Source organism: Tachyglossus aculeatus, chromosome 10, assembly GCF_015852505.1.
Source record: "Tachyglossus aculeatus isolate mTacAcu1 chromosome 10, mTacAcu1.pri, whole genome shotgun sequence".
NCBI lineage: Eukaryota > Metazoa > Chordata > Mammalia > Monotremata > Tachyglossidae > Tachyglossus > Tachyglossus aculeatus.
In genome coordinates this window covers 2,583,152-2,597,399 of record NC_052075.1, presented here as the reverse complement: position 1 = coordinate 2,597,399, position 14,248 = coordinate 2,583,152, and the positions used below count along the sequence as shown (strand labels likewise).

The 14,248-nt window shown below is 43.6% G+C and overlaps 1 protein-coding gene across 8 annotated transcripts in view; it reads left to right on the top strand.

The window, feature by feature from the left end:
* Positions 1–14,248, top strand: part of DOCK7 (dedicator of cytokinesis 7) — a 210,088-nt gene that overhangs the window by 108,898 nt on the left and 86,942 nt on the right. For all 8 annotated transcript variants that reach the window (XM_038752931.1, XM_038752930.1, XM_038752929.1 and 5 more), the window contains exons 15-16: positions 9,271–9,388; positions 12,542–12,612. In XM_038752931.1, coding sequence (XP_038608859.1) covers positions 9,271–9,388; positions 12,542–12,612 — 189 coding nt within the window. The remainder of the gene's footprint in view (positions 1–9,270; positions 9,389–12,541; positions 12,613–14,248) is intronic.

The window sequence follows — 14,248 nt, the reverse complement described above, 5'->3', positions numbered from 1 at the left end:
GAGCTATCTAGGGAATTCAGGCCTCTCTAAACCTGAATTTCAGTCGCCGGGATTCTGAAGTGGGAGGTTAATATGAGAAGGTGAAGCCTTAGCCCAAGACATTGATCTGGAGATCTGTTTTGGAGAAGGACAAATGGAGATGAAAATTGAGAAAGGGTGACAGGGATAGTAGATATAATCCGTGGGAATCTTTTGGGAATTGGTGGAAGCGTTTGTCAAATTTTAATGGAGCAGAAAAGTGATGCTTGTGGTATTTGTTGCCTACTAACCATGTGCCAAGCAATGTGCAAAGCACTGGAGTATGGAAGCAGTGTGGCCTAGTGAAAAGAGCACAGGCTTGGGAATCAGAGGACCTCGGTTCTAATCCCGCCCTGCTGTGGGACCATAGGCAAGTCACTTCACTTCTCTGGGCCTTGTCTCTTCAGTGGGTCATTAAAGGGCTCATTTGTGTTTGTTCAAGTCATTCTGGATACTGGAGATCCTACCAAATGAGGGTGCTTAGCACAGCACCCCGCACAAATTTAGCACTCAGTAAACGCCACTGACTAATTACAGCATCTGACCATCCACCGCCTCGGCCGTGTGGAATAGAAGTTAAAGGTGCTTCCATCCGCCACTGCCCATTTTTTATTTTTATTTTTTTCCCCCACGCCCCGTATTTTCCCCATCACCGAGTGCCTGAGATTCTCGACTCGAGAATCGAGATCTCTCGATCTCAGGACTCCGGGCCTCAGTTTCCTCATCTGTAATGTGGGGATTTAAGACTGTGAGCTCTGTGTGGGCCCGAGACTGTGTCCAACCTGATTAGCCCAGTCCTTAGTACAGTGCCCAGCACATAGTAAGTTCTTAATGGTGTATCGTCATTTTTATTATTATTATTATTATTATTATTATTATATGCAAGATAGCCAGACTTCCCTGCCTACTAAAATATTTCATTTTTAAATCCCACCTTCTCGTGCCTTCTCAGAAAAAGACAGTAGCTGTGAAGTTTTAGGAGAACTTCTTGATTCAGCTGTGGGTATGTTTCCCCAGAAAATGCTAATACTGTTTAGTTTTTAGCTCTTTTTAGCCTGTATGCCTCCCTGGGTTACAATAATAAATTCAAAATCTGAGCACAGATATGCTCTTGACTAAGGAACTTCCTCTGCTGTCCCTTGATGAAACTCACACCCTTTGTAATCTATATTATTAATGTGGTGATTTACTTGTTCTAATTTGTTTGCTTTAGCCATTCATTCATTCAGTCGTATTTATTGAGTGCTTACTGTGTGCAGAGCATTCATTCATTCATTCAATTGTATTGAGCGCTTACTGTGTGCAGAGCACTGTACTAAGCGCTTGGGAAGTACAAGTTGGCAACATATATGTGTTGGCAATATATATATAACAAGGTGGCAGAATATATAACATATATATATATATATATATATATAGCTATTCTGTGCCAATATCCAAAAATCGTATAAATAATTGACCTGAAATTATGGTAGCCTGAATTATCTAGGCACTTCAGGATATTTCTTCATGAATGAATGTTGTGAGTATTTCTTCATAATATGCCTTCATGAACTATCCAGATAATTCAATCAGTCAGTGGTATTTATTGAGTGCTTACTGTGTGCAGAGCACTGTAGTAAGCACTTGGGTTGGTACAATATAATAGAGGCCTGCCCAGATGAAGCATACCTGCTATGGGTAAAGAAGCAGTGTGGCTCAATGGAAAGAGCCCGGGCTTTGGAGTCAGAGGTCATGGGTTCAAATCTCGTTTTTTCCACTTGTCAGCTGGGTGACTTTGGGCAGGTCACTTAACCTCTCTGTGCCTCAGTTCCCTCATCTGGAAAATGGACATGAAGACTGTGAGCCCCCCCGTGGGACAACCTGATCACCTTGTAACCTCCCCAGCGCTTAGAACAGTGCTTTGCACATAGTAAGCGCTTAATAAATGCCATTATTATTATTGTTATTACAGGGGGATGCAGCGTGGCTCAGTGGAAAGAGCACGGGCTTGGGAGTCAGAGGTCATGGGTTCGAATCCCGGCTCTGCCACTTGTCAGCTGTGCGACCTTGGGCAAGCCACTTAACTTCTCTGTGCCTCAGTTCCCTCATCTGTAAAATGGGGATTAAGGCCGTGAGCCCCAAGTGAGACAACCTGATCACGTTGTATCTCCCCCAGCGCTTAGAACAGTGCTTTGCACATACTAAGTGCTTAACAAGTACCACCGTTATTATTATTACAGGGGGAGACAGACATGAAAATAAATCATAGAGTGAAAGGATATTTACATAAGTGCTGTGGGGCTGGGGTGAGGATCAGAGTGCTTAAGGGGTCTGCGGCCAAGTGCATAGTAACGATAATTGTGGTATTGGGTAAGCACTTACTATGTGCCAGGCTCTGTACTAAGCACTCAGTAGATACAAGCTTAATCAGGTTGGGCACAGTCCATGTCCCACATGGGGCTCACAGTCTTAATCCTCATTTTAGGGGAAAAGAGCCCGGGCTTTGGAGTCAGAGGTCACGGGTTCAAACCCCGGCTCCGCCAATTGTCAGCTGTGTGACATTGGGCAAGTCACTTCACTTCTCTGGGCCTCAGTTACCTCATCTGGAAAATGGGGATTAAGACTGTGAGCCCCACGGGGGACAACCTGATCACCTTGTAACCTCCCCAGCGCTTAGAACAGTGCTTTGCACATAGTAAGCGCTTAATAAATACCATCATTATTATTATTATTATTATTATTATTATTTTCCCCATCCCCCTCGCCCTATCTCCTTCCCCTCCCCACAGCACTTGTATATATTTGTACAGATTTATTACTCTATTTTACTTGTACATATTTACTATTCTGTTTATTTTGGTAACGATGTGCATATATCATTAACAAAATAGAAGCAGCGTGGCTCAGTGGAAAGAGCCCGGGCTTTGGAGTCAGTGGTCACGGGTTCAAATCCCGGCTCCACCGATTGTCAGCTGTGTGACTTTGGGCAAGTCACTTCACTTCTCTGTGTCTCAGTTACCTCATCTGTAAAATGGGGATGAAGACTGTGAGCCCCCCGTGGGACAACCTGATCACCTTGTAACCTCCCCAGCACTTAGAACAGTGCTTTGCACATAGTTAGTGCTTAATAAATGACATTATTATTATTATTATTATTATTATCTTAATAAATGACATCATCATTATTATTATTATTATTATATAGCTTTAATTCAATTTGTTCTGACGATTTTGACTCCGTGTCTACAAGTTTTGTTTTGTTTTCCGTCTCCCCCTTCTAGACCGTGAGACCGTTGTCGGGTAGGGACCGTCTCTATCTGTTGCCGATTTGTACTTCCCAAGCGCTCAGTACAGTGCTCTGCACACAGTAAGCGCTCAATAAATATGATTGAATGAATGATTGAATGAATGAATTTTACAGACGAGGCAATTGAGGCCTAGAGGAGTGAAGTGACATGCCCAAGGTCACCCAGCAGACAAGTGGCGGAGTCGCGATTAGAACCCAGGGCCTTCTGACTCCCAAGCCTGTGCTGTAGCCACAGAATAAATAATTGAATGTACAGTTGAATATGCACATACATATATGTGTGTGTATATATACGTATATACATGTATAAAATAATTGTGGTATTTATTAAGCTCTTACTCTGTGCAAGCACTATACTAAGCCCTGAGGAATATATAAGAGCATGAGGCTATATCCAGTCCCTATCCCAAATAATAATAATAATAGCATTTATTAAGCGCTTACTACATGCCAAGTACTGTTCTAAGCACTGGGGGGGTTACAAGGTGATCAGGCTGTCCCACGGGGGGCTCACAGTCTTAATCCCCATTTTCCAGATGAGGTAACAAGCACAGAGAAGTTAAGCGACTTGCCCAAAGTCACCCAGCTGACAATTGGTGGAGCTGGGATTTGAACCCATGACCTCGGACTCCCAAGCCCAGGCTCCAGATGAGGTTCACAGTCTACACAAGTGTTGAGGATGGGAATAATTCAATAAATGAGTGAGGGAAGAGGGAATTAATTTCGGTCCTTCCCTGCCAAGAAGAAAAAGAAGTGACTAGGGAGATGGTTCCTTCCATTTATGATTTACTTTGGGCTGCTAAGCCTGATCACCAGTGCTCAGGGCAATGAAAGTAACTGATTTGCCAGTTTGCAAACAAACTAAAAAAAGATGATCAAAACGGCAGAGAGCTCAGTAAAAGTAGTATTTTTTTTTAATGTATCCCTTTCAAGCTACATTTTTCCGTTATTTATCGGACTCGCTTTCAGATTACCCCACCGTGGGAGGCAGAACTGCATCTCTGTTTGAACTTGGATCTATTTAAACAAAACCGATGGGCCACAGCTCAAGTGAAGTCAGTTTCCTAAGATAATCCAGAGGCATAAAAAAGAAGGGGAAAATGATTTTTGAAATAAGGAGATACCTAGAGGCGTTTCGTTCATCCAGGGAATTTAGGTTGCTGAAAACCAGCGTCACATCTTCAAGTTATAACTCCCTACAACCTAGAATTCCTAACTCCAGGATAGTCCTGTAGTTTTGTTGGACATATAAGTAAAGCAAAGTCCCGTCTCCTCCCCCAGGCTTGTTCGGCTTGTGAAATCCCCTGGAAAGTAGATTTCCTAATGCACCAAAGGGTATTTTTAACTCCTTTTAACATTATATGCAGATAAATTTCCTTTAGAGTTTAGTAAATTTCTCCAGTGCCCTGGAGCCAGCGCAAATATATGTTTGGCAATAAAGATAAACCCTTTATGACTGTTGTGAAGAACATTCTAAAAAGTGAAAAGAAAATTTTCCCGCTCCTGCACCAGTTAGCATCATCAGTCCGTCAATCAATGGTATTTATTTAGTGCTTACTATGTGCGGAGCACTGTATTAAGCGCTTGGGAGAATACAGTCCGAGTTGGTGGACATGTTCCCTGCCCACTAGGAGCTTACAGTCTGGAGAGGGGAGACAGGTTAAAATAAATTATGGATATTCATTCATTCATTCAATCGTATTTATTGAGCGCTTACTATGTGCAGTGCACTGTACTAAGCGCCTGGGAAGTACACGTTGGCAACATATAGAGATGGTCCCTACCCAACAGAGGGCTCATTTGTTCGGAAGTGTCGTGGGGCTGAGGTGGTCAGAAGGTACAGATTCATTCATTCAATCGTATTTATTGAGCGCTTCCTGGGTGCAGAGCACTGTACTAAGCGCTTGAGGAAGTGGTACTTGGGTTGGGGAAGGCCTCTTGGAAGAGGTGTGATTTTAATATGCCTCTGATGGTGGGTGTGATAATGAGATAAGCTCTGTAATCACCATTCTTCTACCCAGAGATAAGATTAGTAACAGGAAGGTAGTATTTATTGTGAATTTGTTAAGTATTTACTATGTGCCAAGCACTGTACTAACTGCTGAGGCGGGAATGAGATAGGGTGGACACAGCCCCTGTCCCACATGAGGCTCACAATGTAAGTAGAAGGGAGGACAGGTATTGAAGCCCTATTTTATGGATGGGGAAACTGGAGCACTGAGACAGCCTGGGGTAAGGAGTTTCTGTTTGATGAAGAGGTGGATGGTCAACCACTGGAGGTTGTTGAGGAGTGGGGAAATGTGGACTGAACATTTTTGTATTAATTTGTTCATTCAGTCGTATTTATTGAGCGCTTACTGTGTGCAGAGCACTGTACTAAGTGCTTGGGAAGTCCAAGTTGGCAACACATGGAGACGGTCCCTACCCAACAACGGGCTCACAGCCTAGAAGGGAGAGACAGTCAACAAAATAAAACATTTGTAGGAAAATGATTCGTAGGAAATCATTTGTAGGAAAATGATCGGGATCAGGAGAGTGAAGTGTGGACTGGAGAGGGGAAAGATGGGAGGCGGGGAGGTCGGCGAGGAGGCTGATACAGTACTCAAGGTGGGAGAGGATAAGTGCTTGGAACAGTTCAGGTGGAGAGGAAAGGGTGGATTTTAGCAGTTTGGTGGGGTTCGTGTACCGACAGGATTTGGTGACAGGTCTCATGGGTGGTTGGACACTCACGGACTTCCCATTCGGAGTCACCATGGGAATACCAGGGGTTTTCCAACCCTGTCTGTTGGGGGGAAGGTTCCCCCCCCAACATAGAGAAGCAGCGTGGCTCAGTGGAAAGAGCCCGGGCTTTGGAGTCAGAGGTCATGGGTTCAAACCCTGGCTCCCCCAGTTGTCAGCTGTGTGACCTTGGGCAAGTCACTTCAATCGATCGATCGTATTTATTGAGCGCTTACTGTGTGCAGAGCACTGTACTAAGCACTTAGGAAGTACAAGTTGGCAACATATAGAGACGGTCCCTACCCAACAGTGGGCTCACAGTCTAGAAGGGGGAGACGGAGAACAAAACAAAACATATTGACAGAATAAAATAAATAGAATAAATATGTACAAGTAAAATAAATAAATAAATAGAGTAATAAATATGTACAAACATATATACATATATACAGGTGCTGTGGGGAAGGGAAGGAGGTAAGGAGAGGGGGAGGAGGGAGGCGGGGGGGGTGGGGGCAGTTACCTCATCTGTAAAATGGGGATTAAGACTGTGAGCCCCCCGTGGGACAACCTGATCACCTTGTAACCTCCCCAGCGCTTAGAACAGTGCTTGGCACATAGTAAGCGCTTAATAAATGCCATCATTATTATTATTATTTAGGAGCAGCTTGGCCTAGTGGATGGATCCCGGGACTGGGAGTCAGAAGGACCTGGGTTCTAATCTCCGCTCTGCCACTTGTCCGTTGTGTGACCTTGGGAAAGTCACTTGACTTCTCTGGGCCTGTTACCTCATCTGTAAAATGGGGATTGAGACTGTGAGCCCTATGTGGGACAGAGAAGCAGCGTGGCTCAGTGGCAAGAGCCCGGGCTTTGGAGTCAGAGGTCATGGGTTCAAATCCCAGCTCTGCCAATTGTCAGCTGTGTGACTTTGGGCAAGTCGCTTCCCTTCTCTGGGCCTCAGTTCCCTCATCTGTAAAATGGGATGAAGACTGTGAGCCCCCCGTGGGACAACCTGATCACCTTGTAACCTCCCCAGCGCTTAGAACAGTGCTTTGCACATAGTAAGCGCTTAATAAATGCCATTATTATTGTTATTATAGGGACTGTGTGCAAACTGATTAACTCAGCACTTAGAACAGTGCTTTGCACATAGTGAGCGCTTAATAAATGCCATCATCATCATCAACTTGTATCTATCACAGTGCTTATACAGTGCCTGACCACAAAATCAGCACTTAACAAATACCATAAAAAAAAAAAAACCAACAAAAAAACAAGTCCCTTCCTGGGTTCAGGCTTCTCCCTGAGAGCTTCACTGTATACGTGGGATTTTGCAAGGTTCCTGGCTTGAAACCTTTTTGGGAGGATGCAATTTTCCAGATAAAAATGAGGATATTTTCCTTTGAGTTTGGAATAAAGGAGATTGTCAACTTCTAGGAGGCAGGTACCGTGTCTCCTTGCCTCTTTTGTTCTCTCCAAAGCTTTTAGAACTGCCCTGTGCAAAGTGCCCTACCACTGATCGATTGATTTTATGTCAGCAATGTGGACTTAAGAGCAGTAGATGCTAAACCCAGAAATTGTTTTAGAAAGTTTACGGGTGGCAGTAAAAGTGCCTAAAACTATCAGTCGCCCAGTAGCAGTTCAGTTTGAAAGTTCAAGTGCCTTGAGAATGACTTTCAGGTAGTTCAGTTTGGCTGAATTTTCTGGAAAGCACGTTCCTCTCGACTTGGTCTTTGTGCAGTTCATTTCAAGTGAATGGCTGCTTCACTATATATATATATATATATATAATATATATATAATAAATATGTACAAACATATATATATATATATGTTTGTACATATTTATTACTCTGTTTATTTATTTTACTTGTACATATCTATTCTATTTATTTTATTTTGTTAGTATGTTTGGTTTTGTCCTCCGTCCTCTGTCTCCCCCTTTTAGACTGTGAGCCCAATGTTGGGTAGGGACCGTCTCTATATGTTGCCAATTTGTACTTCCCAAGCGCTTAGTACAGTGCTCTGCACATAGTAAGCGCTCAATAAATATGATTGATTGATTGATTGATTCACTGACCTTCCTTCCCCCCTAATATATGGGGTTCAAATAATTAACGCATTTTTAAGCAGTTCTCATGCTCTTTTCATTTTTTTGAAGCGTGATTGGAATAAGCATGATCATTTCTTGTCTGAGCAAAGAGCAGAGGTAAAGAGCCTTAACTGAAACAGAAGTGACTGTTTTATTATTTATTTTGAGTTATTAGGCGAACAAGCCATCAGAGAGGGTGGCCTCCCCTTTCCTGACTCTTTTCAGACTCCATGGTCTTGGATGGTTAGGTCCTGGAAAGCTGAGTTAATCATGGCATTTATTAAATGCTTCTTATGTGCCAAGCACAATTCTGAAAATGTGGTAGATGCAAGACAATCAGATCGGGCACAGTTCCTGTCCCACACGGAGCTCACAGTCATAGAGGACATCTTCTCCCCATTTTACGGATGAAAAAACCGAGGCATAGAGAGATTTGACTACAAATAATGGTATTTGTTAAGCATTTTCTATGTGCTAAGCACTGGGGTAGATACAAGTGAATCGGGTTGGATACAGTCCATGTCCCACGTGGGGCTCAGAGTCTCAATCCCCATTTTATAGATGAGGTAACTGAGGTACAGAGAAGTGAAGTGACTTGCCCAAGAACAGTGCTTTGCACATAGAAAGCGCTTAATAAATACCATCATCATTATTATTATTATTATGTATATGTATACCAACTATGACCACCGATTTTGCTTTCTCCCTTAGTAAAGATGTAATAATGGTATAATAGTAATAATAATAATAATAGCACTTATTAAGCGCTTACTATGTGCAAAGCACTGTTCTAAGTGCTGGGGAGTTTACAAGGTGATCAGGTTGCCCCACGGGGGGCTGACAGTCTTAATCCCCATTTTACAGAAAATGGGGAAAGCAGCGTGGCTCAGTGGAAAGAGCCCGGCCTTTGGAGTCAGAGGTCGTGGGTTCAGATCCCAGCTCCGCCGCTTATCAGCTGTGTGACCTTGGGCAAGTCACTTAACCTCTCTGGGCCCCAGTTCCCTCATCTGTAAAATGGGGATGAAGACTGTGCAAGTGGGCTTACTGAGTCCTGTGAATGCTCTGTTACTAATCCTGATGCTTTGGCTTTACTTTTCAGGAGCATCCCCAGTTTTCGGAGATCTACCCACTAACACCCATCCCCTTGATTTCACAGGAATCTCCTCTACGTCTATCCCCAGAGCCTCAATTTTGCCAATCGTCAAGGTTCGGCCAGGAACATCACAGTCAAAGTGCAGTTCATGTACGGGGAAGATCCGAGCAACGCCATGCCGGTAAGGAGCGCGGGTTTCCCTTTCCTTTCCTTGTACATATTTATTACTCTATTTATTTATTTATTTATTTATTTATTTTACTTGTACATTTCTATTTTGTTGGTATGTTTGGTTCTGTTCTCTGTCTCCCCCTTTTAGACTGTGAGCCCACTGTTGGGTAGGGACTGTCTCTATGTGATGCCAATTTGTACTTCCCAAGCGCTTAGTACAGTGCTCTGCACATAGTAAGCGCTCAATAAATACGATTGATTGATTGATTGATTGATTCCCCCCTCGTTTCGCTCCTGCCGTACCGTCCTCTGGGTCTTGAACAGTAGTAAGACGCTGAAACTCAAAATGATAATCTGGTTAGATTACCTGTAAGGACAGGTCTTCTTATGGGAATGGGAATAAGAGAGCGTTTCAGTGGCTCGGTGGAAAGAGCCTGGGCTTTGGAGTCAGAAGTCATCATCATCATCAATCGTATTTATTGAGCGCTTACTATGTGCAGAGCACTGTACTAAGCGCTTGGGAAGTACAAATTGGCAACATATAGAGACAGTCCCTACCCAACAGTGGGCTCACAGTCGAAAAGGGGGAGACAGAGAACAAAACCAAACATACTAACAAAATAAAATAAATAGAATAGATATGTACAAATAAAATAGAGTAAAAAATATGTACAAACATATATACATATATACAGGTGCTGCGGGGAAGGGAAGGAGGTAAGATGGGGGGATGGAGAGGGGGGCGAGGGGGAGAGGAAGGAAGGGGCTCAGTCTGGGAAGGCCTCCTGGAGGAGGTGAGCTCTCAGCAGGGCCTTGAAGGGAGGAAGAGAGCTAGCTTGGAGGACGGGCAGAGGGAGGGCATTCCAGGCTCGGGGGATGACGTGGGCCGGGGGTCGATGGCGGGACAGGTGAAAAAATATGGAACGCTTCACGAATTTGCGTGTCATCCTTGCGCAGGGTTCAAATCCCAACTCTGCCAATTGTGAGCTGTGTGATTTTGGGCAAGTCACTTAACTTCTCTGTGCCTCAGTTACCTCATCTGGAAAATGGGGATTAAGACTGTGAGCCCCCCATGGGACAACCTGGTCACCTTGTAACCTCCCCAGCGCTTGGAACAGTGCTTTGCACATAGTAAGCACTTAATAAATGCCGTCATTATTATTATTATTATTTATAGAGCTCTTACTGTGTGCAGAGCACTGTACTAAGCTCTTGGGAGAGTACAGTAAATCCTCTGCTTTCATCACCCTGTCGATATATTTTGATTGAGTCGATATATTGATGTTTGACCATTTTCCTTTAATTTTTGATGATTTGCAGTGCCCTTTTTTGCATCAGGAAAAACAGCAAAATGTAAATGTCTCCACATTTGTTTGGGACAGACGTTGGGTCGTTAGTTTGTGCAAAGCACTACGCTAAACCCATGAGAAGAACACAGGGACTTTGAATCGCACACAACTCCTGGACCAAGGGGGCTCATCATCTAAAAAGTGCAGGGAGGACAGACGCTCTGGGAAAAGAATAAAATGTTTACACACAAAACCTCTCCTCAAGGGTTAGACTGGAAAAACACAATTACCGAAATGGGCCTGAAAGTGCAATATGCGTTGTTTGGTTTATCATCATCATCAATCGTATTTATTGAGCGCTTACTGTGTGCAGAGCACTGTACTAAGCGCTTGGGAAGTACAAGTTGGCAACATCTTAAGAAATGCATTTGAATCTCAGAATGAGCGTGAACCAATTGGGTGGAGAAGCCACTAATTATTAGCGGGATGTATAATCTCGGATTGACGCTCCTAGTAACCAGGGTTTTTGTGACAAATTTCACATATTTCATATGTCAGAGATTCATTCATTCAATCATATTTATTGAGCGCTTACTGTGTGCAGAGCACTGTACTAAGCTCTTGGGAAGTACAAGTTGGCAACATATAGAGACGGTCGCTAATCAATCAATCGTATTTATTGAGCGCTTACTATGTGCAGAGCACTGTACTAAGCGCTTGGGAAGTACAAATTGGCAACAACGGGTTCACAGTCTAGAAGGGGGAGACGGACAACAAAACAAAACATGTGGACAGGTGTCAAGGCATCAGAATAAATAGAAATAAAGCTAGATGCACATCATAAACAAAATAAATACCAGTAAAATAGAGTAATAAATCTGTAAAATAAAGCTAGATGCACATCATTAACAAAATAAATAGAATAGTAAATATGTACAAGTAAAATAGAGTAATAAATCGCTACAAACATATATAGGGAGGCAGCGTGGCTCAGTGGAAAGAGCACGGGCTTTGGAGTCAGAGGTCATGGGTTCAAATCCCGACTCCGCCAATTTTCAGCTGTGTGACTTTGGGCAAGTCACTTAACTTCTCTGTGCCTCAGTTTCCTCATCTGCAAAATGGGGGTTAACACTGTGAGCCCCACGTGGGATAATTTGATTGCCTTGTATCCCCCCAGAGCTTAGAACAGTGCTTTGTACATAGTAAGTGCTTAACAAATACCTTCATCATTATTATTATTATTATATATACAGGTGCTGTGGGGAGGGGAAGGAGGTAGGGCGGGGGAGGAGGATAGGAAAAAGGGGGCTCAGTCTGGGAAGGCCTTCTGGAGGAGGTGAGCTCTCAGTAGGGCTTTGAAGGGAGGAAGAGAGGAAGACACCTGTACACCTCAAACTTTCAGAATTGTAAAACAGGAAGTTAATTCTTCACCCTATCAATATGAAATAAAATGATTCTTTGCCTGCAGGATATATATATATCATGTACATATAAAAAACTTCAGATAATACCTATACATATTCATAAGGTGGGTGGGTACACCCGTTGGTCTGAAAGGGGAAGGACAGAGTTCCCTACAAATTATTGACAAATGAATGTATTCTCACGTTCAGTGCTAGTCAACCTTGTCCTTAGTTCCAAACGCGAAACAATTCCCAAATAGAACAAGTTGCAGCATAAAAATCAATCAATCAATCGTATTTATTGAGCGCTCACTGTGTGCAGAGCACTGTACTAAGCGCTTGGGAAGTACAAGCTGGCAGCGTATAGAGACAGTCCCTACCCAACAGTGGGCTCACAGTCTAAAAGACTAAAAATGACATACGAACCACTTACTCCGACAACTTTGTCGCTCATTTTAATTTTTTTTCCAGGTAATCTTTGGGAAATCGAGCTGTTCAGAATTTTCCAAGGAAGCCTACACAGCAGTCGTATACCATAACAGGTACCTGATAGAAATTCTTCCTTCAGCTTGGCTCTGCTACGTTTTGCCAGTGGCCTGGTTAGCGATTGATCTGAGTTGTTTGCTTGCCGTCTTAAATACTTCACTGAGTAGCTCACAAACAAATCCTGGCGGCGGATTTATAGTTGTCTGTGACATTGCAATCTCCTGTCGGTGGATACAGTCGTCCATCACTGAAATCCTCTAAAATAGAGCCTTCCACATTCGGAAGGTGCTTCAGGCCTTCCCAGTAATGGGATTTTGGATGAAGAGAGAAATTTGCCTGGAGGCACGGCCTCAGTTTCATCGATTATGAGCTGCTATCATCTATCTATCATATGTAATTGCCATCTGTGTACTCTCTACCAGCACTCAGTAAAGTGCTCTGCACGCAGAAAGCGCTTAAATACTATTACTACTACTAATCCGTGTATTATTCATTCAACCATATTAGTATTATCATCAGTCGTATTTATTGAGCGCTGACTGTGTGCAGAGCACTGTACTAAGTGCTTGGGAAGTACATATAGAGGCAGTCCCTACCCAACAGTGGGCTCACAGTCTAAAAGAATAAGAATGGTATTTGTTAAGTGCTTACTATGTGCAAAGCACTGTACTAAGCACTGGGGAGGTTACAAGGTAATCAGGTTATCCCATGAGGCGCTCACAGTTTTAATCCCTATTTTACGGATGAGGGAACTGAGGCCCAGAGAAGTGAAGTGACTTGCCCAGAGTCACACAGCTGACAGCTGGCAGAGTCGGGATTTGAACCCATGACCGCTGACTCTCAAGCCCGGGCTCTGTCCATTGAGCCACGCTGGCACATTCATCGTGACGGAAGTGGCAGTATCTTGTCACCCACCGAAGAGGGTTCAGCTCCTAGTTACCACTTTGTCTCTGGGCACCTATGCCTTAGTCAGTCAATCAATTGTATTTATTGAGCACTTACTGTGTGCAAAACTCTGTACTTCCAGCGCTTAGTACAGTGCCCGGCACATAGTAAGCACTGAACAAATAGCATAATTATTGGGAGAGTACAGTACCACAGTAAACAGACACATTCCCTGCCCACAACGAGCTCACGGTCTAGGGGGGCTGTTCTGTTAGGTATCGGGTGACTGGCACCAGAATAAAAGTGTAATAATAATAATAATAATGGCATTTATTAAGCGCTTACTATGTGCAAAGCACTGTTCTGAGCGCTGGGGAGGTTACAAGGTGATCAGGTTGTCCCACTTGGGGCTCACAGTCTTAATCCCCATTTTCCAGATGAGGTAACTGAGGCCCAGAGAAGTGAAGTGACTTGCCCAAAGTCACACAGCTGACAGTTGGCGGAGCCGGGATTCGAACCCCTGACCTCTGACTCCAGAGCCCGGGCTCTTTCCACTGAGCCTCGCTGCTTCCCAGACTGTGAGCCCACTGTTGGGCAGGGACTGTCTCTATATGTTGCCAACTTGTACTTCCCAAGTGCTTAGTACAGTGCTCTGCACAGAGTAAGCGCTCAATAAATACGATTGATTGATTGATATAATCAGATATCTTCTTGCCCAGGGCTTTGCACATATTGCAGTCCCACTTTAAAAGATCAAAATGGCCACGTCGTTATCAGCAAGCTCCTTGCAGGTGTTTGCATTCTCCA